Genomic DNA, 24,616 nt, shown 5'->3' with positions numbered 1-24,616 from the left:
TTTAAGATCGTACCCACTAGTGAGTGATAGTCACTCAAAGGATGTCCGTCAATATCGATATTATTGTTTGACTGACATCTCTGGATGCACTCATCTTCAATTATGGGGTCGCAGTACTTACATATGCAGTATTCATCAGACAATAACCCCTCACATTGTCTCCGAACTCCGTGACTACCAGATATCTTACTTATACCAGCTTTGACTAAAGTGATGGACTGATCCTGGGATCCTACAAATTCATCTCCTTCATCAGAACCCATTCCAGATCCTTGCTCAACTTCTCAGTGGCCCTCGCAAAAACAAATTGTCCTGATCAAAAATAGAGTCACAAGAAAAATCTGGAATAGGGATAACATAGTCTCTCAATGCAAATCCATTTCGGCAGGAAAAAAAAAGGGGGGTGTTGGAGAAAAGTAAAATAAGATGACAGTCCTTGGTCTTGTTTCTCACCACGCTCAGGTACCGTTTGACAGTTCTATCTTTCAGCTTTCCCAGAACAGATTCTCCAGTGATATCAAGCTTTCTTCACCTTTCTCTTTCTCACAAGCTTTCTTCGGGTTAGCAACCTTCTTGCAGTGGGATGAGTGGACCCAAGTCTCTCTTTCGGCAACCTTCAGTGATGTCGTGCTGATCAACAAAACTTGATACGGTCCTTCCCACCTGTCTATTAGGAAACCTGAGCGTAGAACATTTCAAATCATCACATAGTCCCCAGGTTCAATTTCATGCCAGTTACTGTTTGGTAAATCAGGAATCGCCAATTTCAAATTCCTTTGCTGATTTCTCAATTGCTGGCTCATCCTAACCAAATATTGTACAGTTATCTCATTATTGCATTTCAGATCATCCTCGGGATCTATGATTATGTGGGGCTGTCATCCAAAAAGAATTTCAAAGGGTGATAGGTTAAGCGGTGACCTGGGAGTGGTTCTTATGCTGTACAACACTAGTGGCAGTGCCTCCGGCCACAACAGTCCAGTTTCAGCCATCACTTTGCTCAGCTTTTTTTTAATAGTGCTGTTCATTCTCTCCACCTTCGCACTGGCCTGTGGTCGGTAAGGAGTATGAAGTTTGCTGTTAATAGCCATAAGTTTGCACCTAACCTTTAAGACTTCACCTGTAAAATGGGTACCCCTATCACTTTCAATGATCTTAGGAATACCATATCGACACACACATTCCTGCACAATTTTCTTTGCAGTAAACACAGCAGTATTTGTGGCAGCAGGAAATGCCTCTACCCAGTTTGAGAAAACATCAGTGCACACCAATACATACTCCAAATTCCTACAGGGTGGTATCTGTAAAAAAACGATTTGTATTACCTGGAAAGGTCCATCTGTAGGAGGGATATGGGATAGCTCTGTTGATATTGTCTTTTCAAGGTTCTTCCTCAAGCAAGTAAGACATGTCATTGCTTTCTTGCTTGACTGAGAAGAGAACCCTGTTGCACTCCAGTAAGCTCTTACCAATTTGCACATACCTTCCTTGCCCAGATGAGTCAGACCATGTGCCGCTTCAGCTAGGTTTAGGAGATACGCCCTGGGGGCCACTGGCTTACCTTGTCCATCTCTCCAGAGTCCTGAGGACTCCTGACCATATCCCTTAGCCTTCCAGACTGCCTTCTCCTGTAGGGAAAACAAATCTTGCATTTCAATTAACTGTTGTGTATTTACTGTATTGAATGTCATCAGTTGTGTGGGGTTAATTTGTGTAGTGGTGCTTGCTGCCCATTTAGCAGCTTCATCCGCCCGGCTGTTACCAAGTGAAATTGGGTCTTGGTTGTAAGTGTGTGCTTTACACTTGATACCAGCCACTCTGTCAGGTTCCTGTATGGCCATCAGCAGTCTTTTGATGTGTGACGCATGCGCCACAGGTGTGCCAGCTGCCATCATGAAATTTCTGAGGCACCACAGGGCCCCAAAATCATGCACTACTCCAAAAACATATCTAGAGTCCGTGTATTTATTAGTTGACTTACCCTTTGCCAACTCACATGCTCTGGTCAGTGCTACAAGCTCAGCGACTTGTGCTGAGTGAGGTGGACCAAAGGGTTCAGCTTCTATAATAACTTCCTCATCTACAACTGCGTATCTGGTGCACAGGTCTCCTGAGTCTGTCTGTCTGTGACAACTACCGTCTGTAAAAGGTAAGGTCTACGTCTTCTAGTGGGTTGTCACTGATTTCAGGTCTTGCAGTGAAAGTCTGGTTCAAGTATTCCATACAGTCATGAGTATCAGTGTCTGTACTAAATCCTCCTTCACCATCATTCTCATCCTCCACCCTTTGTGCATGACAAGGCACACTTGGCAAATAAGTTGCAGGATTTAGTGTGTTACACCTTTTTATGGTGATGTTTACAGGGGCCATCAGTGACAGTTCCCATTTAGTAAACCGAGCGGATGAGACATGTCTGGTTTGGGCGGAGATTAGCAAGGCTGACACTGCATGAGGTGTATGGATTGTAAGGTCATGTCCTAGCACTACATCTTCACTCTTACTTAGCAACAAAGTTATTGCAGCAACACTTCATAGGCAAGTGGGGAGAGACCGTGCTAGTGTCCAGCTGTGCAATGTAGTAGGCTACCAGTCTTCTGGCATCACCATGTTTTTGTGTTAGGACCCCTGCCGCGCACCCAGCACTTTCGGTACCATATAATTCAAAAGGTTTCTCATAATCTGGCATCCCCAATGCTGGTGCTTTTGACAAGCACTTTTTCAGTCTTTCAAACGCCAGTTCAGACTCCTCAGTATGAGAAACCCATTCTGGTTTACTTGAAGAGACCATTTCTTGCATTGGTAGTGCCAAAATAGAGAAACCTGGAATCTAATTTTGACAATATACACACATTCCTAGGAATTTGCAAATTTGTTGCTGAGTCTGTTGCAGAGTCATGTCATGGGTGGCCTGTATCCTGTCAGTGGTCAGATGCCTTAGTCCTTGCGTCAAGCAGTGTCCCAAGTATTTAACCCTTGTCCGGCATAACTTTATTTTATCCTTAGAAACCTTGTGTCCTGTCTGGGAGAGCTGAAACAGAAGTTGTTTAGTATCTGCCAGGGACGACTCAAATGAATCAGAGCATAACAACAAGTCATCAATATATTGTATGAGCACTGACTCATTCTCAGGCTGAAAGGATTGCAAACAGTCATGTAGGGCCTGGGAGAAAATACTTGGGCTGTCAATGAAACCTTGGGGTGTCACGCTCGGCATAAGCTGGGGTACCGACAACCGTGTTTTGGCTGAAGGTACAGCTACCTGTGAGGAGAGTAAATGAGGTGGCTGAATATAATTCCTCCTCATGGGGTGGAAGCCAAATGAAGTGTTAACTTTGGCCGGAGGGCGTAAAGAAAAGGAGGACTTCGTAGGAAGATAGCTGTAGTTTTAATGAATAATCAGGCTGTACATAAATATTGGAGAAATAGAAGAAACTGGAAGAATTAGAGTCTATAGTTAAATGACTTGAAGAGTGAAGCTGAAGAACTCCGGTAAAGAAGAACTGAAGACTGTGTTTTATAATTAAAAGATGAGGCTGAAGTACTTGGACTTTGAAGAAATGAAGATGTGGTTTGAGATTGAATTATGAGGCTGTAGTACTTGGACTTTGAAGAAATGAAGACTGTTGTTTGTGATTGTGTGACGAGCCTTAAGAACTTGAACTTTGAAGAAATTAAGATTGTAGTTTGTGATTGAAAGATGAGGCTGAAGAACTTGGACTTTAAAGAAATGCAGACGTCTGCAGGAACCACCATTAGCACCTGGAGCTCCTCTATGACCTGGGACCCCGTGAGCGCTTCCACGAGTGGCAGCGGACTTAGCCAGCAGGACTGCAGCAGCATTCAGGTAACCGAAGGATGAGAGCAACCAGGACCAGGGAACCAGAAGTAACCTGGGAGCACAGAGCTGGAGAACCTTTCACAAGGAGATAACTTAAAGCACTGGCACTCTCACTCTGAGCCAGCCCCCTTTTGTAAGGGTAGAACATGCAGGATTGGCTGGACACAGATTGGGAACTTCATTGGTAATACTCTGGTCTCCAACATGGCTGCCCCAGCACAGGAGACATACTTAGCTGTTAGCACACAGCTTTATCCAGCTTCTGTCTCTGACACACTATACTGTGTCACCACTAGAGGACCTTACCGCAGCGATCCCCGCTGCAGCGCCTGGCTCTCCAGACTCTTGGCCCCCGGCCCTTGGAAGCAGCACATCTGTCCAGGAGGACCCGCCGCCAGCAGCTCCCTGCCGCTGCAGCCGCACCAACCAGCGGTTCAGTAACCCTTGGGAGCACCCGCCGGAGGTAAGGCTCCGGAGCCTGACATGGGGGAGATGGGTCCAGGTATCCTGTACTCCCCTGTAAGAGAAAGCAAAGAGGTACTGGCTGTCGGCTTGAAGAGGAACAGAAAAGAAAGCCGAGCAGAGGTTAATTACAGAGCAATAAGTAGAGGTAGAGGGGATCTGCATGAGAATGACAGCTGGATTGGGCACTACGGGGAATTGACTGTTGACTATTTTGTTTATCCCCCTTAAATTCTGCACTAGCCTGTAACCCCTTCCCCCACTCTTTTTCACAGGGAAGATTGGACTATTGGCTCTGCTGGATGTCCTGACTAGGATGCCCTGCTGTAGCAGCCGTTCTATAACAGGGTATACTCCTAATTCCACCTCTGGCTTCAGAGGGTACTGGGGGATTTTTTGAGCTATTCTGCCATCTTTTATTTGCACAACTACTGGGGCTACAGTTGCCATCAATCCAGTGATTGATGACGGCTCTGGAAACCGGGATCCGACACAGACACTCAGCACCAGGTGTAGATGACAGTCTCAATGGGATCACAAAAAACGGGAGATCAGACGCTTAACTTGTTTCAAACTTTCATAGTTCTTCCTCATGCTGAGTGTCTGTGTCGGTTCCCGGTTTCCGGAGCCGTTATCCTGGGGTGCCTGTGTCCATCTGTCCCCTTCCAGACTCTGCCTCCTGTTACTGTATTTGCCAATGAGGATCTGTTTACACGCTATTGTTTCATCTGTTTGGTGTAAGTGCAATGTTAAAATAAACCTGTGTGTTTTAAAAAGGATAACAGCAATATTGCACTTTTTTCTGCTTTATCTCTTTATGAGGTCTAGACGTATATGAAGGTTTTTGTTTGATATTAACCTCCAGAAAAAATCAACGCTGGATTTCTGTCTACCTCAAAGAATATTTGTATATGTGGTATACCTATAACTAACGGTATTATCCTTTTATTTTTACCCACTGGGTGCTTGTCTGTAAATTTGGGCTTTTCATTGGAGCACTTTATATCTGTACCTTCCTTTCCTTTTTTCCAATTATCCAATATAAGTGTAAAGGGGTGTGCACTTAAGGATATAGTTTTTTAGCTGCACCTTTGAATTAAATTTCGCATGTTTTCAACTACTTTACAATTTTATAAGTTTAAAAATAGAAAACTTAACATTGGTTGAGGATCAGAATATTCTGGTTGTCTGATGAATCTCCAGTTGTTCCACTAATTAAACATTCTTCCTGCCATTACAGGATCTATCTCAGTATCATTGATCTAACCATCTTTCCACGTACAGTATCTGCCATCACTTAGACACCCTTCATGTTTGTTGCTACTCAACTCAAGTTTAATTAGATTGTGACTAGAGATGAGCGGTACGGATTCCACAGAATCCCAACATTGGGAGCGCGGGTGTTCCCGCCAGACTCGGATCCACTCAAGGTCGAACGTCATCTTCCCAGCGTTAGATTCTCATGGGACTTCGATTCTAAATAAGGCACTGCGACCAGGACTCAACGCCATTTCACTGGAACATATGCTGCTGTTAGCTGTGTTATACTGTGCTGTAGTGGCTGTACTGTATAGTGGGCTGTGGCTGTGCTGCATAGTGACTGTGTATAGGGGGCACACTGCAGCATGCTGCGCTATGCTCTGCAATACTGGCTGTGCTGTGTCCAGACTCACAAGTGGCTGTGCTGTATAGTGACTATGTATAGGGGGCATGTTGCACTCTGTTGTGTGTTGTGCTATTCTCTGCATTACTGGCTGTGCTGTATAGTGACTGTGTATAGGGGGCACGCGGCTGTGTGCTGCGCTATACTCTGTTGTAAATTGTACTGTTTGGTGCACATCACGTGCATCTATGAGCCCTGTGATTCATGTATTTTAAACAGAGCTGCAAGTTTAAAAATAGAAAAGTAAAATATATATATCTATTATTTTTGTACTTTTTGGTTGGTGTCCTTTACTCAAGTGCATTTTGTTCACATGCATCTATAAGCCCTGTGATCCACGATATCTATAGTTTATCTATAGATGTCTATAGTTTATCAGCCCTGTGATCCACTCAGTTGGAACCGAGCTGTAGGTTTAAAAATAGAAAAATAAAATATATATGTACTGACTGGTTGGGGCGCTAATAAGCTCAGTGATCCATGCAGTTGTAACCGAGCTGCAGGTTTAAAAATAGAAAAATAAAATATATATAGATTAATAATATTTATTGTTTTTGTACTGGTTGGTTTGTGCGAAGAACTCAAGTGCATTTTGTTCACTTCACGTGCATCTATAAGCCCTGTGATCCATGCAGTTGGAACCGAGCTGCAGGTTTAAAAATAGAATATATATATATATATATATATATATACATACAAACAGAAAATTCAGCACTCCCCAAAGCAAGCTCATTTATCTTCACAGCATCAATCAATAAATGATGGGCGTTTAGTTAGTAAATTGGACAATGCACGGAAGCCTGCAAACCGCTCGCCAAGGTACCCCACCTTCATGCAGCTCCTACACTATCACAGAGTCTTTAAAATTAAAACCTAGCAACTGTATCACACATAACATAACTACAAATATGCCTACTTGGTTTAATGTGTATCTGCCACACACTTTATGCTTTTTACACCAACACACCTCTGTCATCACGACATGGTGCTTCTTCTTATGGGTATATTCAATTAAGGTCGGATCCATTCAGACATGCATTTGTCGGAATGGATCCGACAAGGGCTATTCAATGCCCAACTCAATTCGACTTTAAAAAAGTCGAATTGAGATGAGGGACCGGAGAGGGGGGAGAGCTGCGGGTAGACGGGGGAGAGCAGTGCTGCAGGAGGATGTGGCACAACCGCCAGACCTCACAGCAGCGTCCACCTGGCTCCAGCAAGCGGGACCTCACTTGCTGGAGCTGGGTGGACGCTGCCGTGAGTGGCGGCTATGACACATCCTCCTGCAGCACTGTGCTGTAGCGCTGCTGTCCCGTCTGCCCGCGGCTCTTCCTCCTCTCAGGTCCCTCATCTCAGTTCGACTTTTTTTTTTTAAGTCAACTGAGATAGTCGGAAATGAGGCCAAAATCAAAATTTGGCACCGTTTCTCTCAGAAGTACACGAATCGGCAGCTATACCACCAATTCCCGTACTATTCGACAAGTCGAATTCCCCGACTTGTCGAATAAAAATGCTCGGGACTGAATAGGCCGGAACCCCTTCCGATCTGAAACAGTCAAAAACTGCGGTCTTTTCGACAAGATGGCAGTTTCGACCTTAATTGAATATACCCCTTAGTAGTAGTTCATGAAACTGGTGCTACTAATTCATAGTGCACCTACTTTACGTAATTACTGGCTGTTTAATGAGAGACTTGTTGTAATTAATAATTGCAGTGGTGGCTTTGTGTTTAAATTATATCAATCTCTCCATGTTACAAAGCATAGTGGTAAGATCCCACTAATTTAGAATGGGGCACTGGCCAATTACGGCTCAATTGCTCCCTCTTTGCCTATTCTCATCCCGCTGCTCTGTCAGCGGCCGCTGCATTCAGCAACGCTCACTTACAAGCGTCTCATGTGAGCCTCTGTGTCCCTCATTAATTGCTGTCCGTGCCTTAATATATTGGTCCAAGTGCACCCTAAAGACTACTTATCTTTCCCACTTTTGTTTTTGATTTAATTTTTCCTGAATGATTGGCAGAACCCTCTTGATTCACTGGTACAACAAGACTCGCTCAACAAAGGGGCGATATCATTAGCTTCCATGTTCAACTCGACCACTCTAAATCCCAAAAGGGCCTTATGGTTTGGTCCTCACAGATCCCATTAAGGTCTTACTTAAAGCTCATATGGGGTCGTGCTGGTCATTATCTTCCACAATGTATAAGGAAATGTTTCTTAACATACTCCTCAGAACATACCTTTTTGTCAATGACTGTTTGGTGGCCGTAGGGTCCTGGCTGTTGCCTGGTAACCAGGCCGCTGCGTCTCTTCCGGCCGCTAGGGATGCTGGTCCCAGCCCGTGCAGCAGAGCAGCTGCAGAGTTTTTATTAATTAGACTGCAAGTTTCTGATTGGTACAAGCACTATTTATATTCCCATCCTGGTCACTCCCAAATCACTGGTTATAGTTCCTGCTTCTTGGAGAAACTACAGGTCCTGTGAGCTCCTGTTCAAAGAAACCCTCTTGTATGATCCAGTCCTGCCTTGTTCCAGTCTGCTTCTTATCCAGTCTGTACCTTTTAGTTATTTTCTGCTACTATTAGTTCTCGCTACTGTTGTTTCATTCTGCCACAACTTGCTGTTACACTTCAGTTACTTTACCACCATATTCTCTTCCCTACAGCCTTTATCCCGTTACATTACCACAGTCCTTTTGTCAGTCCTCAGTCCCCTTATTAGGTTTAAGTCTGTCTAACTAGTCTGTTCCGCTTACACTGCCCCTTAACCTGGGTCCTTCCTGAGTCCAACTCTGCAAGCTACGTGGGTTGGATTCCCAGGTCACTGGACCCAGGCTTTTTATTTTGGACCCTTTTCCACTGAGCAAAACCCCGGGATTTTTGATAGTGGAAAAGGGGTATAAATTACTAGAGTTTTATTCCTGCCTTCACACTTTGAAAGTACTGATACCCCTTTTACACATAAAGCAGAAACCCAGGGTTTTGCACATGAACGTACAGTACATTGACCCGGGTTTTTTGCTTTGTGTGAATGCAAACTATCTGTTTTATACCAAAGTCGGGTGGAGATCCGGGAATTTGCCAGCTTAATAGACTCAGCAATTTTCCAGGTCGTATATCTGAAAGGGGTATTAGAAATGTATGAGAAAGCAAATAATACTACAGGCACTTGCATTGCGCTGAAACCAATCAAAATTTACATTAGATGCCTCTATCTACAGTATTTCTATGAAAATGATAGATTGGTAACAAGATACTGGAATGGTATTATTATTATTATTATTACATTTTATTTATAAGGCGCCACATGTGTTTCGCAGCGCCGTACAAAGGACAGTACAGGGAGACAACACATAGCATTACAGTAAATAAATAACAGAAATAGAGTACAGGTTACAGAGCACCACACGTTCTCAAGACAATACAGCTAAGATGTAAGTATTGATGGAGTGATCATCGTACTACTAGAGGCTGGTGGCCATAGATGGAGATGAGCCTTTACTAGCAGGATAAAGATGATCATTGAGTAGGGGAGAGCTGCGAGTGAAATGTGTCGAGACGAGGGCTTAGATAACAAGAGGAAATAGGGCCCTGCTCTGAAGAGCTAACAATCTAGTGGGGAGGGGCGACAGACAGATGACAAGAGGTGCAGTATATAAGTTGTACAAATGCAGAAAATAAGCCACGTGATGTACACAAGTTTGCATATTATTATTATTGGTTAAAGTCAGTGACTTAGGATGTTGGCAGAATTTCTGAGGTTTGTTAGGTAGCCAATTATTTTAATAAACAAACGTGTTCTGACCAATCAAATATTTGCTTTCCTTTTCAACTCAAAGTTATATATTGACTAGCAACATCTGCATGTTGCTAGTCAATAAATAATAAAATGATTGTAGCACTAAAGGTTTAATTATCGTTCGCTATCGCACTGGCACGCAACACAACTGTAGCCTGTCACATACCACTTACATTGCGTGGTGGTAGCTGGAGAGTGTCACCACCGCAGCAGCCCTGCTCTCTTGGGTGTGCATCAACCTCAGTCTTTGAATTAGAAGGGCAAGTGATAATAGCGGTCACTTGTTCCCTCTTTCAAATTGTCTGCTCTCTAGAAACCCTCTTTCCATACCTTGTTGCCAGAGTATAATGTGTAATTCCTTGTGAATACTCTTGTGTACAAGCTCTTTGGATTGCTTTTGAACTGGACCCCAGATACTGTAGTATCGGACTAATCTTTTGCCTGTTATAGTTGTACCCCAATTTCACCAAATTGTTACTTACCCAGCTGGTCCTGATGCTTTCTTTTGTACAATGTGTGCTAAATCACATACCGCCTACTGCTCTGCCACCAACCTGTTCCATCAAGCAATAAACCAGGACAGAGGACAACCACCTGCGTGTCATCTTGCAGAAGAACCCAGACTCCTTTGCAGGTACTGTACCCTGGTGAAGACTGGTGGCATATTACACTCCACAATGCTGTTCTCAGTGTATTTTTTTACCAGTAAAATAGGAAGCTCAGTCTGAATAATGAGTTATAGTTTTATTTATTGTATGTACATGTATACAATGTGGGCACTTTTAATAATTAGGAGTGCTTCATATATTCTGATATATTAATATATATATATAATTCACATTCCTATGTCTTACATTATACATTTTGAAATGAACCTCAATAAAATGTCCTGATGTTTGTATCAATTATACTTGTTTATAACACATATTTCTCCTTTAGTAGAAATTAGCTATCTGCCTAAATTGCATAGTTTGAATATTCGCACTCTGCCTGCGATTGCGTTCTTTACACTGAAACTCTGGAACTGTAAATCAGCAGGCTGACAATGACATGTAGCGTAGAAAGGTAACAAACAAAACAAAATAGTATTTGTTCTTAAAGAAGAACTCCAACTACGCATACATATATTGTGATACATCCCAATTCTGCTTATCAAGCAGAACAACAGACATCCAGTGCTCTTAACATGGAGGACACTCTCTGTGGTGGAAATCATCTTTACTATGTGTAGACTGAAATTCGAGATGAGCCAGTCATCTGTAAATAGATTTTAACTATAAAATACTTTCAAATGTTGTTTATCAAAAACATACCAGAAAATTACTTTAACAATTCAGACACAATTTCTGCAAAAAATCACATCAATATTAAAATATATGTAAAATGTAAAAAATCTATAAAAATTTTTTTTTTTGCAGGGAAAGGGAGAGTATCCATTATTTTCTTCTAAAAACTGATAATAGAGCCATGAAACAGTCAAAATGCTATTTTCCTATGTTTATTGTAAGAATGAAACTTCTCCACTCTTTTCAGTTTCATAAATAGACCCCATAGTGAGATATCTCATAGTAGGGGAGATGTACAAAGCCTTGGAGAGTGATAAAGAGGAGAGAGATCTAAAATCACCTCCTAACTGCAGTGTTACAGGCTGTGTTTATAAAATGACAGTTAGGAGCTGATTGGGTGGTAGTTTCACTTTCTCTACGGCTTAGTACATCTGCCCCAGTGTATGTCCACACAATGGGCGGTATTCAAAATGATATATCACGCCCAATCTCTTTTCTAAAGTGATCCCCGTTATCGCGCATATCACACCCATAGTAATCAGGTTTAGCTGAGTAAAGGGTTGGGCGCCCTCTCTACCCCAGGGGTAGCGAGCTGAAATGATTATACAGTACTACGCCCATCAGCAGAAACAGAATGGGTGTAAAAGGTGGTGAAAAGAATTGAATACCGCCCAATATCTACGTTTCTCCCCTGGAAAGAAACAGGGGAAGTGTCGGGTTTGACTGCAGCAGTGCATACACTAACCTTTTTTTAAGCCTGCAGCGCTTATGCACCCATTTTGTACGGGAAAGCAGGAGAGCATGATTTGCTGCTTATATATTAAAAAGTCCCCATTTCTTACAGTACTTTGAGAAGTTTGTCTGCATGACAATAAGGACTTCACTAAATATGGCTATTTGTTTAATACTTATCAGTCATCTGGATTAACGGTTGTTCCGTTGCTCATTAGAGGGGGACAAAATAGAGGGGCCCAGATTTATCAAGCCTTGTAGAGTGATAAATTGCACGGTGATAAAGGGGTCTATTCATGAAGCAGTGAAAAGAGTGGAGAAGTGAGCCCGAGGAGAAGTTATCCATGGCAACCAATCAGCTGCAACGTACAATTGTATAGAATGCAAATTATAAATGTTACTTCAATGCTGATTGGTTGCCATGGGCAACTTCTCCACTGGCTCACTTCTCCACACTTTTCACTGCTTCATGAATAGACCCCAAAGTACCAACCAAATCAGCTACTAACTGTCATTTTTCAAACACAGCCTGTAACATGACAGTTAGGAGCTGGTTGATTGGTACTTTATCACCATGCAATTCATCACTCTGAAAGGCTTGATAAATCTGGGCCTTTGTGTAATGTATCTCTCAACATTCAGGCTAAAGCAACATATCTTTGTCAAAGCAAAACATATTTCATAAGACTATAATGTGTATTAGAATTGAATACTGATATTTTGTTAGTTCATTTGTGTGAGCTTAACATTTTTGTTATAACACAAAATAATTTGAGTCATATTAATTTTGTCACTGTATATAAAAACAAAACAAGTCTGTTTTGAAATAAAGGTCATCATTATATCATATTTTAGAGCAAGTAGTGTATATACTGTATTTGGTTATATGCACATTATGTATGTTAATAAGTAAGGGACAGTGTAAAAAAATATTTTACATATAAAAGCAATCAATCTGAGGAAAAAAATATGTGAATTAGGTAATAATTTATATTTGTATTAGTCCTGCATGGCTCTTATTCCATAGAGTGGCCCAGAATGGGATCGGTATGAAATACCTCCAATCAAAATCCCGACGTTCAAAATCCCGACACCAATTGACCGATGGTCAAAATCCCGACAAGGTCAAAATCCCGACATGGACAAAATACCGACATTTAAAATACCGACAAGGTCAAAATACCGACATGTAAAATGCCGACAGGTCAAAATACCGACATGCTTTTTGTGTGTGTGTATGTCGACATAAGTGAACATGGACACCACATAAAGTGTACCGCTCGCCATGCTTCGGGCACGGTGCCTCGCTGCGCTTGGCATACTATTATATTCCCCCTCCAGGTCCACTGGGATGGTAAAGTACGAACAAGTCGGTTTCAATGAAAAAAAATCATGAAAAACTCATGTCAGTATTTTGACCTGTCAGCATTTTACATGTCGGTATTTTGACCTTGTCGGTATTTTAAATGTCGGTATTTTGACCATCGGTCAATTGGTGTCGGGATTTTGAACGTCTGGATTTTGATTGTAGGTAAACTGACTGCATCCCCCCAGAATCAGTGGTCCAAAGATTAACCTACCACTGACACTCCCTCACGCCTGGTCCCCATACACTAGTGTTTCAACCAAACTCAGGAACTCAGGCTTACGTAATAGTTATGCGAATGTAAAACCAGGTTGCATTGGTAGTCAATACAAATCCAAAAAGTATTTTGTGGCAAATCGTTGGCACTGAAACGCTATTAAATGTCAGCAACAATCACTGATGCCATTTTATGATTGTCCATATTGTTGCATGTACTGTAAATACTATTGCCATTATTCTCAGTATGTGCTCAAACCAAGCTGACAGATCACCCTCGCCATGTATGAAACAGTCTGGCTCTAGTCTCAGCTTGAAACGGCAGATTAAACTGGAATCTATTCAATCGGGATAGAAGTGAGATAAATTTAGCCTTTGAGAAAGTATTTACCCCTCTCCCTAATTAAGAAACTTTTTATAGCATTTGCTTTTTACTATATTCATTAATGATTTAACCTAGAGCTAGTTTATCAGAGGCAAAGTTTACCTCACTCATACTGAAGAAGCAGATACAAGGCACACATATTTGTTCCACAATAACTGATTTATGGATACAAATGGGAGATGGACTAGAGGAAGGAAATACAGTATTACATTACTGCTGAGCACCAGTACAAGGTAAAACACTTACCCAACCCTTTCACTAACCTTCCATTGTCTTCTGCCCACAACTGCGTTTATGGCACAATACCCAAATGATTTTAAATTAAAGCTTGTACTTTAATTTACTGTACTTGTCCAGGAACATATCACTTGGTTGGTATACTATTGGCTTGCCTGGTGTAGAACAATAGCTTGTGTCGGTTTTATATAAAACAAATAAACCTTTTGCAGTTTTATGCAACAAAGAGACAATGGAGTTGATTCAATTAGGGGAGAGTTGTGGGTGATACCTGCAATGTGCCAATATGGCAGCGTTGGATCTCCAGCAATGGCAAACTACATAATAACCTCTCATTTTCACATTTCAATCACAGACCCATACTAAAATGCACAAACGGAGGCTGCCATATATACGGTATATGTGCCCTGCACATCACATTGTAATGATGACCTTTGACATTGCTTCTAACTGAATTGACACCTATATGTAACATTGTGGGGGGACTGTATTAGGTTGAGTTTCTGCAGAATTGCTGGTTGTTTTTAGAATGACTATATTTTAAAGGCAAAACCTCCAGCATTTGTGGAACCTATAACAATTCCCCCTATCTGTATTTCATTAATGTTCATGTGGATACAATAGGAATATTTCTTGAATAAAGCGTCCATATGGATGAGCCCTTAACTTACATCAAATCAAAGGCATTATTTTAACAGAGTTGGATTCAGGTAAAAAAAAAAAAATGATTAAATCATTGAAAAAAGAAAAGTAGACTAAAGACAATTAGCTCATTTAAAATATATGACCTTCTCTTGTATTGTCGTACTATTCCATCTGTCATATGCTTCCTAATCAGGGAGATTTAGATGTTCCACATACTTTTTACACTCTTTACATAATAATGTGCTCTAGGTTGCACTGAATGTAATTCTGGATGGGATTAAATAGTATTTTCCTCTAGTTCTGCATATCTCAGGCAGCAGAAACCAGATAAATTGGATGTAGAATGTGACACCTTACCCTTACCGCACAAAATGACAAATATAAAGCTAAAGAGCGTTGACTCAAAATGGCAAATATTCCCGTAAACATAAAAATTTCCTATTTGTGGGACATAAAACCACAGCTTATGCCTTGACTTTTTTTTTTTTTTTTTTTTAAATCTATCAATATACATTACTTTGCCATCATAGATTCATTTTCCCATGTCCTGTACAATTCCTGGTATCATATGTTTGGCTTATCTTAGACAATACTTACATACATTAAAGCAGTTTTTGTATTTTTATACAAATATTTAAAGTGCAAATTGAGTATGGCCATTTAGAAAAAAAAAAAATATCCTGAGGAATCTTTATATGATCACCCTATGGCAATGTCAGTATCCAAGGTGGGAAGTATTGTTATATTAGCTATTGCTCCAGTTGCAAACGGAATTCATCCTGACGTCTCTGGAGTAAATGGTTTACCCAAGTGATGCATTCAGTACAGTATCAAGTCTCTGCAGTGTGTGTTTCACTTGTTAGGGTTTTCTGTGCAGTCTTCTGGTATTTTCTCCTCAGAGCAGCTTCTCTCGGAGATTCCGTCGAGAGTCTCCATGTCATAGAATCTCTCGGCCACACATTGGGCAGTGAGCCTGGCCTCTGGGTCGTGGTCCCAACATTCTGTTATGGTTTCACATACTAGCTGAATACCCTGGGAAAAGATACAGAACACGATTACAGAATTCATACGCATTGTTTAAATCAATACCCTCACACAAGATTATTACTACAGGGTACATTTATAATAATCGCAGTAACAAATTATTTTATAATCCTGTGATTCATATGCCACAATCCTGATTCCTTATTCTCTTTTAGCATTGTGGCACAGAAAAGGATTATTTCCTGCACACTCTGTTTTATTATTAAACACCATAATTGCAGATCATTTCATTATCAAAAACCTTTCTAGTATCCCCTTCATCCTGTTCCACCTCTAGTGTCCCATGTGGCACTAGGGGCTTAGTAACATTCAGATCCGTACGACTAACAGTATATGCGCCCATGTATATTAGCCTAGGGAGCTCTGTGGTTTTATTCTGTTTCCCTGCATAGCAAGCAGCATAGGTGCTAAATTCCTGACATACCAGGAATGGTTTTCTCTCGGAACGCTGCTGAAAGCAATCATAGAGCAAATCAGTGTTCATTTTTTACCTTGCTTAGAGCTATCACTGTCTGATAGGTGCAAACAGGGTATGAGCGCACAGCTACCCAGGACAATAAATGCGTCTGTGAAAAGCCACAATATACAGGTTAGCCTATTCACTGAGCGGTGATGTGTGGAGAGGTGTAGAGGGGATGTGAGCACTTCACAATGTGCCTGCTTTATTCAGCGTAACACCATGTCTATCTAAGATCCAAATATAGCTTAGAGACCCAAATAAATGTTACAAAGTGCTCAGCTAGATCACTGAAAATACATAGGTCATTTTTGCATTGCAAACAGGAATTCTTTTCTGTCATTTCACATTCACTGAAATGCTGTTCTCTAAATGACTTTTCTATTTTCTGGAATGATTATTCCACTCTATCTCCCATTTGAAACCTTAAACCACGATATTTAACAGATGTTCTTTCTTTCACCGTCTCTTCCAACTGCCTTTCATATTACGATAGCAACAACGTATAAGATGTCGCACAGAGACCAGACTGACATACTGTATACAATAATTGCATCGTCAACATCATATATAGATAGCTAGTGATATGTAGTCCAACAACAATAAATAAGCAACAATAAATGTTTGCACACTTAAACACCATGAGACGAGGTTAAGGGGTATATTCAATTGAAGTCGAAAGATGGCAGTTTTTGACTTTTTTAGGTTGGAAGGGGTTCCGACCTATTCAATCTAACCCCAAATTATACGACAAGACGAGGAATTCAACTTGTCGAAAAGCACGTAGACTGGCGGAATAGCTGCCGATCCGCGTGCTTGTGTTGAAAATGGTCGGTTTTGGCCCCCTTTTCGACCATCTCAATTCGACTTTAAAAAAAGTCGAGGTGAGATGCGGGAGCAGAGATGGGGAGAGCCGCGGGCAGATGGGAGAGCAGCGCTGGAGGATGTGTCACAGCCGCCGCTCACAGCAGCGTCCACCCAGCTCCAGCAAGCGAGACCTTGCTTGCTGGAGCCAGGTGGACGCTGCCGTGACCGGCAGCTGTGATGCGAGGATGGGGAGAGGCAAGGACGGGGGTGTGTGTGTGGGGGGGGGGGGGGGGGAAGACTGGGGAGAGCCGCGGGCAGACGGGGGAGAGCAGCGCTACAGCAGCGGCTATCTAGCCTCTGCTGTAGCGCTGCTCTCCCCCGTTTACCCACGGCTCTCCCCCGTCTCAGCTCCCGCATCTCAATTCGACTTTTTTCAAAGTCGAATTGAGATTGCATTGAATAGCCCAGGTCGGATCCATTCCAACAAATGAATGTCAGAATGGATCCGACTTCAATTGAATATACCCCTAAGTCTGCATACCAGCCAATTTGTCAGTCTGAGAATTTTACTATGTGCTCCACATAGTACTGAAGCTCTATATTCAAAATAAACATATATTGTACGTTATTTGTTAGATCTTATTATTCTTTAGCACTTTGCAAGACATTTGCAATGTGGAAAAAAATGAAAACTTTAAGTCGCTGCCCATGTATAAATATAATGAATTTAAGTAGATGAAGATGCCACATTTTTGAAGGCATTCTTGATTTAACTTGAGTCCACTGATGCTTTATACTGTGCAATATGGACAGATGTTCACATCACCTGGAAGGTGGCAGTAACTTTACCATTACTTTAATGATGATACCTTTTGCTTAATCTATGTGTAGTATATAAAGGAAGAACATTACATTGCACACAAACAAATGTTAAATAATATTAATATAAAATATAAATGTCAAATATTGACACTTTAAATATAAAACGTAACAATGTTCCTTAATTATAATCAGATACACATAATTCATTAACTCCAAGCAGTTTTGGTGAAAACAGCAACAATCAGGGAAACATGAACAATATATCTTACCTGGTGACTGAGCCAGCTATTGGAAATCTCTGGTCTACCTCTGTCTCTCAGGACATTGTCCTTCATGCTTTCAACGCATGGATGTTCCCGCACTTTACTACCGAATGGAGGTTCATAGTCTTTCACTTCTGAGAAATAAAATAAAGGATTCACTATTTAATATCAAATTTAGATTGCTGACCAAGCCCATGTATAAGCCACATTATGTCAGCTAGTAGCTAGGCCTCATGGAAGATTGGTCATCAACAGTATACAACTTCATTGCAGAAATCTGCTCTAGAACAGGGTCATTGAAAGGTTATATACATTGGAGTGGGAGACTTGAACTGGAAGGGACCTAAGGGCCACAAACATTCTTACTTGTTTCCCTTATCCATGCAGCCTAAATATCAACAAGCCAGCTTCAAAATTATAAGAGACGGGCAAAATGAAAGGTAGTTGCACAAAAATCTGGGTATGGTTCATCCAAATTTGTTTTCGACATAGTATTGTAAATCTGTGACAGTAGTATATATTATATGCCACACAAGAGATATTATTGAACCCAACAGAAAAAGTGGCTATTGATACAATGCAAACACAATACTTACATTAACACCAATCTTTATGTTATTTACATTAATGTCATTACTTGACCCTCCTGCTATATACACTCTGCAAAAAGAGAACCTCCCTGTTGTTCTCGGACACACATGTTGCAAGCTTTCCTGCATACCAAACATAGCTACACAGACATTCCGAACAAGAAAAATCTAAAGATGTTACAGATGTTAGCTACGTTACAATAAGAATTTTCAAATTACACTCAACATAAAAGTGAAGAAACAAATAATATAAGACAAAGGGAAAAAAGCATAAGTTATGTTGCGAGTGATGAAAATCAGAAACAAAATACAGCATACTATTTTCTCTTCTTAAATATATGTTTAATGATTAATTTAAGGGATGTAGTTATGTGATCGGCGGTCAGGAGACCACCGGTCACAATACCTCCCCCTACATCCCGACCACTTACAATCCCGACAGTCGGCATACGACTAGTAGGGACTATTCCACGGCACCCATAGAGTAGGAATAGAACCTGTGGCTCACCACCTCCCCCCCTCCCCCGGCATACCATACTGCCGCTGAGATCCCGCAGTCGGTATGGTGGCCGACAGTCTCCTGACCAGCAGTCACGAATACCCAACCCTTCATTTAATATGCTAAGAGCCAAGGGGATTTACTTATTTAGAGACAGTTTGTAAAAGCTAACAACTTTCAGTATTTTTTTTTCGCAGTGTGATTTAAAGCGGGAATAATAGAAAATGCAAAAGCTCTGCCAGTAATTATCAACTAAAATTAGAAACTGGTCTGGATAGCGTTTATACTTGACTGGGTCATTCTCATGTATGTTGATCATTGTTGGGGCCAAAGAAAAGGAGATTTATGGTAGGCTTACCATGGTTAAATCTCTTTCTGCGAGGTACACTGGATTCCACAGGGAATACATCGGGGTGTAGAGTTGGATCTTGATCTGAGGCACCAACAGGCTAAAGCTTTGACTGTTCCCAGGATGCATTGCACCGCCTCCTCTATAACCCCGCCTCCAGGCACTGGAGCTAAGTTTGTAAGTTGATGCCTGCATTGCAGGTCACTAACAGGTGGGGCTGTGCTAGGCAGCCCTAAAAAGAGCTTTTTAAAAAGACTTCAAGGGCCACAGCACTGTTTATGTCAGTCTGACATTCTGTGCTGCGGCTTCGTTAACCAGTCCAATGCAGTAGCAGGTAAAAGAGACGGTAGATGTTAGTCACATAGAACCACATTCTCACGACAGGAGAAGGGACTAGCGGCTACTGCCATACAAACCCAAAGAAGCTAAGTGCGTCAGGGTGGGCGCCCTGTGGAATCCAGTGTACCTCGCAGAAAGAGATTTAACCATGGTAAGTCTACCATAAATCTCCTTTTCTGCAGTGGGGTACACTGGGATTCCACAGAGAATAGATCGGGGATGTCCTAAAGCAGTTCCTCATGGGAGGGGATGCACTGTAGTGGGCACAAGAACCCGGCGTCCAAAGGAAGCATTCCGGGAGGCGGAATTATCAAAGGCACAGAACCTTATGAACGTGTTCACTGAGGACCACGTATTGTTCAGCGAACGCGACTCGGTGTGCCGCCCAAGAAGGTCAAACAGACTGAGTAGAATGGGCTTTAATAGCAGCAGGAGCTGGAAGACCAGCCTGTGCATAGGCTTGTGCAATTGGGATCAGTACGAAATCCCGCCGGACGGGATCCCAGCGGTCGAAATACCGACACCGGGATTCCGACCGGCACAATCCCGACAGGAGGGCGAGCGCAACGCAGCCCCTTGCGGGCACGGTGCCTCGCCACGCTGCGGGCATGAGGCCTCGCTACGCTCGGCACACTATTATATTCTCCCTCTATGGGTGTCGTGGACACCCACAGAGGGAAAATATGTCAGGATTGTGCCGGTCGGGATCCCGGTGTCTGTATTTCGACCGCCGGGATTCCGTCCGGCGGGATCTTGACCACATCCCGTGCAATCACTATTCTAATTCATCTGGCCAAGGTTTGCTCACTCGCAGGCCAGCCACGTTTGTGAAAACCAAAAAGTACAAAAAGGGTATCTGACCTCCTGAGGGAGGCAGTCCTCTCTACGTAAATACGGAGAGCCCGTACCACATCCAAACACCGCTCTTTGGAGGACAAACCAGAAGAGATAAAGGCAGAGACCACAATCTCTTGGTTAAGATGAAAAGATGACACAACCTTAAGTAGATAACCAGGGCGAGTTTGAAGAACTGCCCGGTCCCAGTGAAAAATCAGAAAGGGTGGATGACAGGACAAAGCGCCTAAGTCCGACACCCTCCTAGCAGAAGCAATAGCCAGTAAAAACACAACCTTAGGCGTAAGACATTTGAGGTCCACAGACTCAAGAGGTTCAAATGGAGACTCTTGTAGGGCATTTAAGAAAACAGACAGATCCCATGGAGCCATAGGGGGGACATAGGGAGGCTGAATCCGTAAAACACCCTGAGTGAAAGTATGAACGTCAGGAATAGACGCAATTTTCCTCTGTAACCACACCGACAAGGCAGATATATGAACCTTGAGGGAGGCCAGACGAACGCTTAAATCTAGGCCTTGTGGCAGAAAAGCCAAAAGCCTAGATGTTCTGAACGAATAGGCATCATAATTCTTAGCAGCACACTATGTGAAGTAAGAGTTCCAGACCCTGTAATAAATCCGTGCAGAAACCGGTTTGCAGGCCTTCAACATAGTTTGAATAACCGCCTCAGAGAATTCCTTGGCCCTCAGGAGTGAAGTTTCAAGAGCCATGTCGTCAAAGCCAGTCTGGCCAGGTACGGATAAACACAAATGCCCTGAATGAGGAGGCCTGGGCATTGAAGAAGTAAAAGAGGATGCTCTATCGATAGATCCTGCAGGTCTGAGAGCCAATGCCGCCTGGGCCATGCTGGAGCTAGAAGTAGTATTCCTCTTTCTTGCTTGAATTTCCGTAGTACCCTGGACAGGAGTGACACTGGAGAGAACACGTATGGCAGCCGAAAGTTCCATGGAATTGCCAGTGCGTCCACAAATGCTGCTTGAGGATCCCTTGTCCTTGATCCGAATACCGGAACCTTGTGATTGTGTCGAGACGCCATCAGGTCTACATCTGGTAGGCCCCACTTGTCCACTAAGAGTTGAAAGACTTCTGGATGAAGACTCCACTCTCCGGCGTGAATGTCCTGACGACTGAGGAAATCCGCTTCCCAGTTGAGGACTCCAGGGATGAACACTGTCGATATTGCTGGCAGATGGCGTTCCGCCCAACGGAGGATTTTTGATACTTCCAGCATTGCCATGCGACTTCGAGTGCCGCCTCGATGATTTATGTATGCCACCGTGGTGGCATTGTCTGATTGTACTTGAACAGGCCTGTTCTGTACTAGAGGCAGGACCAGTATCAATGCATTGAACACCGCCCGCAATTCCAGAATGTTTATCGGGAGGAGAGACTCCTCCTTGGTCCACCGACCCTAGAGAGACAGTTGCTCCAACACCACGACCCAAACCCCCCCCCCCCAACCGCAGACTGCAGACTGGCATCCGTTGTCAGGAGGACCCAGTTGGAGATCCAGAAGGGACGGCCCCTGCTCAACTGTTGGTCCTGTAGCCACCAGCTCAGTGACAGATGAACCTCCGGAGTCAAGGAGATCATTTGAGACCTGATCCGATGAGGCAGGCCGTCCCACTTAGAAAGGATTAACCTCTGCAGAGGGCGGGAATGAAATTGAGCGTACTCTTCCATGTCGAATTCCGACACCATGAGGCCTAGTACTTGCATCGCCAAGTGTATCGACACTCTTGGGCGAGAGAGGAAATATCTGGTCCTGTCCTGAAGTTTCAGGATTATCTCTGGAGACAAAAACAATCATTGGCTGTGTGTGTCCAGTAGTGCCCCCAGGTGCACCATGCTCCAAACAGGGACCAGCGAGGACTTTTTCTAGTTGATGAGCCACCCGTGGGCTTGTAGGACAATCAGTTCCTGATGATTGAGGGGAACCTCTTGGGAGTTTGCCAGGATCAGCAAGTCGGCCAGATACGGCAGGATCCTGATTCTCTGACTGCAGAGAAGTCATCACGGCCATGACCTTGGTGAAGATCCAAGGGGCCATGGCCAATCCAAAAGGCAGTGCCTGGAATTGATAATGTAGGTTGCCAATAGCAAACCGCAGATATTGCTGATACGACATGGCAATAGGTATGTGCAGGTAAGCATCCTGTATGTCCAGGGATACCATGTAGTCTCTGGGTTCCATGGCCAGCACTATAGAGCGCAGTTTCCATATGGAATTTGGATACTCTCACAAACTTGTTCAATGATTTGAGGTTGACTATAGGCCGGAAGGACCAATTTGGCTTCGGAACTAGAAACAGGGTCGAATAGTTTCCCCTGCCTCCTTGAGACAGAGGTACCAGCACTACCACTCCTGTACCCAGGAGGGATTGCACAACCAAGTGTAGAGCTTGCGCTTTTAACGGATCCGCAGGGATAACCATTGTGCAAAACGGGCAAAGAGGAAATCCCTTGAAAGAGACTGCGTACCCGTGAGAGACAATTTCACGCACCCAGGCATCCGAAGTGGTCTTTAACCAGGTCTGGGCGAACTGCAGAAGAAGTCGGCCTCCCACCCTGGGGTCCCCCAGGGGGAGGCCCGCCCCGTCATGCAGCAGGCTTGTCTTGTTTGCAAGCAGGCTGACGGGCAGCCCAGGATTGTTTAGATTTAGTGGTTTTGGAAGCACGATCCTGTCGCGGATACGCCTGACCCTTTGTTTTCCCTGGAGGTTGAAAGGAATGAAAGGTGGTACTTTTAGCAATCAGAGCAGAAGGATTAGTGTTTGGGAGACACGCAGTCTTGGCAGTAGCCAAGTCAGTTACAATCTTGTTCAGATCCTCCCCAAATAGGATGTCTCCCTTAAAAGGGAGCACCTCCAAGGTCTTTTTGGAGTCCAGGTCCACCTTCCAGGACCTCAACCACATAATTCGACGAGCCAGGATAGACATAGTAGATGCTTTGGCTGCCATTACACCTGCATTAGAGGCCGTCTTCTGAATATAGTGGGAGGCTGTGGTAATATAAGACAGATATTGTCTGGCAGTATAAGAAAAATCCTGAGGCAGCTCATCCTCAATTGCCTGAACCCATGCTTCAATTCCTTTCGCAGCCCAGGAGGCTGCCATAGTGGGTCTATGTACCGCACCAGTAAGAGAGAAAATAGACTTCAGGCATCCCTCCACACGCTTATCCGTCGGTTCCTTCAGTGAGGTGACAGTGGTGACAGGCACAGTAGATAACACCACAAGACGGGCGACATGAGAGTCCACCGGCGTTGGAGTTTCCCACTTGTTACTCAACTCCGCAGGGATAGGATAACGAGTTAGCATCTTTTTAGACAGGGAAAATTTCTTTCCTGGCGACGACCAGGATTCCTGATGTATGTCAATTAAGTGGTCAGAATATAGCCTTAGGGCGTAACAGTACAGTAAAGCCAGACAAATAAAATACATGAAAAAAAACCCTATGTTATGTGACAGTAAACACAGGACACAAAACAGAGGATTTAAGTGGTATGAGGCGACTGAAACACACAGTAAAAATACCAAATTGTATATTCTGTTTAACACTATATATACATACATGGGACTCTGATGTACCTAGCCCCTCAGGGTACAGACTACTTTAGCAACCTTCTGATGTTTGAACGTATCAGGTTTCTTAGACACAGTAGGAGGCTCAATGTCATCTATTTGAAGAATTAGCTTAACAGCCTCCACTAGGTCAGGAACATCAACCTGGGTTGTAGATTCCTCATCAGAAGCAACTGTATCAGTGTCTGACGGATCAGTATATTCCCCATCCTCATCGAAAGAATTATCCAAAATAATAGTGGATTGTGAGGAAGAAATGGCCCATTTAGATGACCCCTTGGCCCCGGAGGGGCCTGGGGTAGACTTTTGTCTAACCAAGGACTGATTTAATTGTTGTAATTGGGTAGACAGAGTATCCACCAAGGGCGGAT

At 43.1% G+C, this 24,616-nt stretch overlaps 1 protein-coding gene across 1 annotated transcript in view; it reads right to left on the bottom strand.

Moving 5' to 3' along the window:
* Window positions 1-10,494: 10,494 nt before the first annotated feature.
* TGFBR2 (transforming growth factor beta receptor 2) overlaps window positions 10,495-24,616 on the bottom strand; it is a 123,772-nt gene continuing 109,650 nt past the window's right edge. Inside the window, exons 12-13 of the mRNA XM_063922279.1 lie at window positions 18,032-18,159; window positions 10,495-15,664 (exon numbers count right to left, since the gene is read on the bottom strand). Of these exons, the coding sequence (XP_063778349.1) occupies window positions 15,485-15,664; window positions 18,032-18,159 (308 nt within the window). The 3' untranslated portion in view covers window positions 10,495-15,484. The remainder of the gene's footprint in view (window positions 15,665-18,031; window positions 18,160-24,616) is intronic.

The sequence above is a fragment of the Pseudophryne corroboree genome, chromosome 5 (assembly GCF_028390025.1).
Source record: "Pseudophryne corroboree isolate aPseCor3 chromosome 5, aPseCor3.hap2, whole genome shotgun sequence".
Taxonomy (NCBI): Eukaryota; Metazoa; Chordata; class Amphibia; order Anura; family Myobatrachidae; genus Pseudophryne; species Pseudophryne corroboree.
The sequence above is the reverse complement of the archived record's forward strand: the minus strand, read 5'-3'. Positions and strand labels throughout refer to the sequence as shown.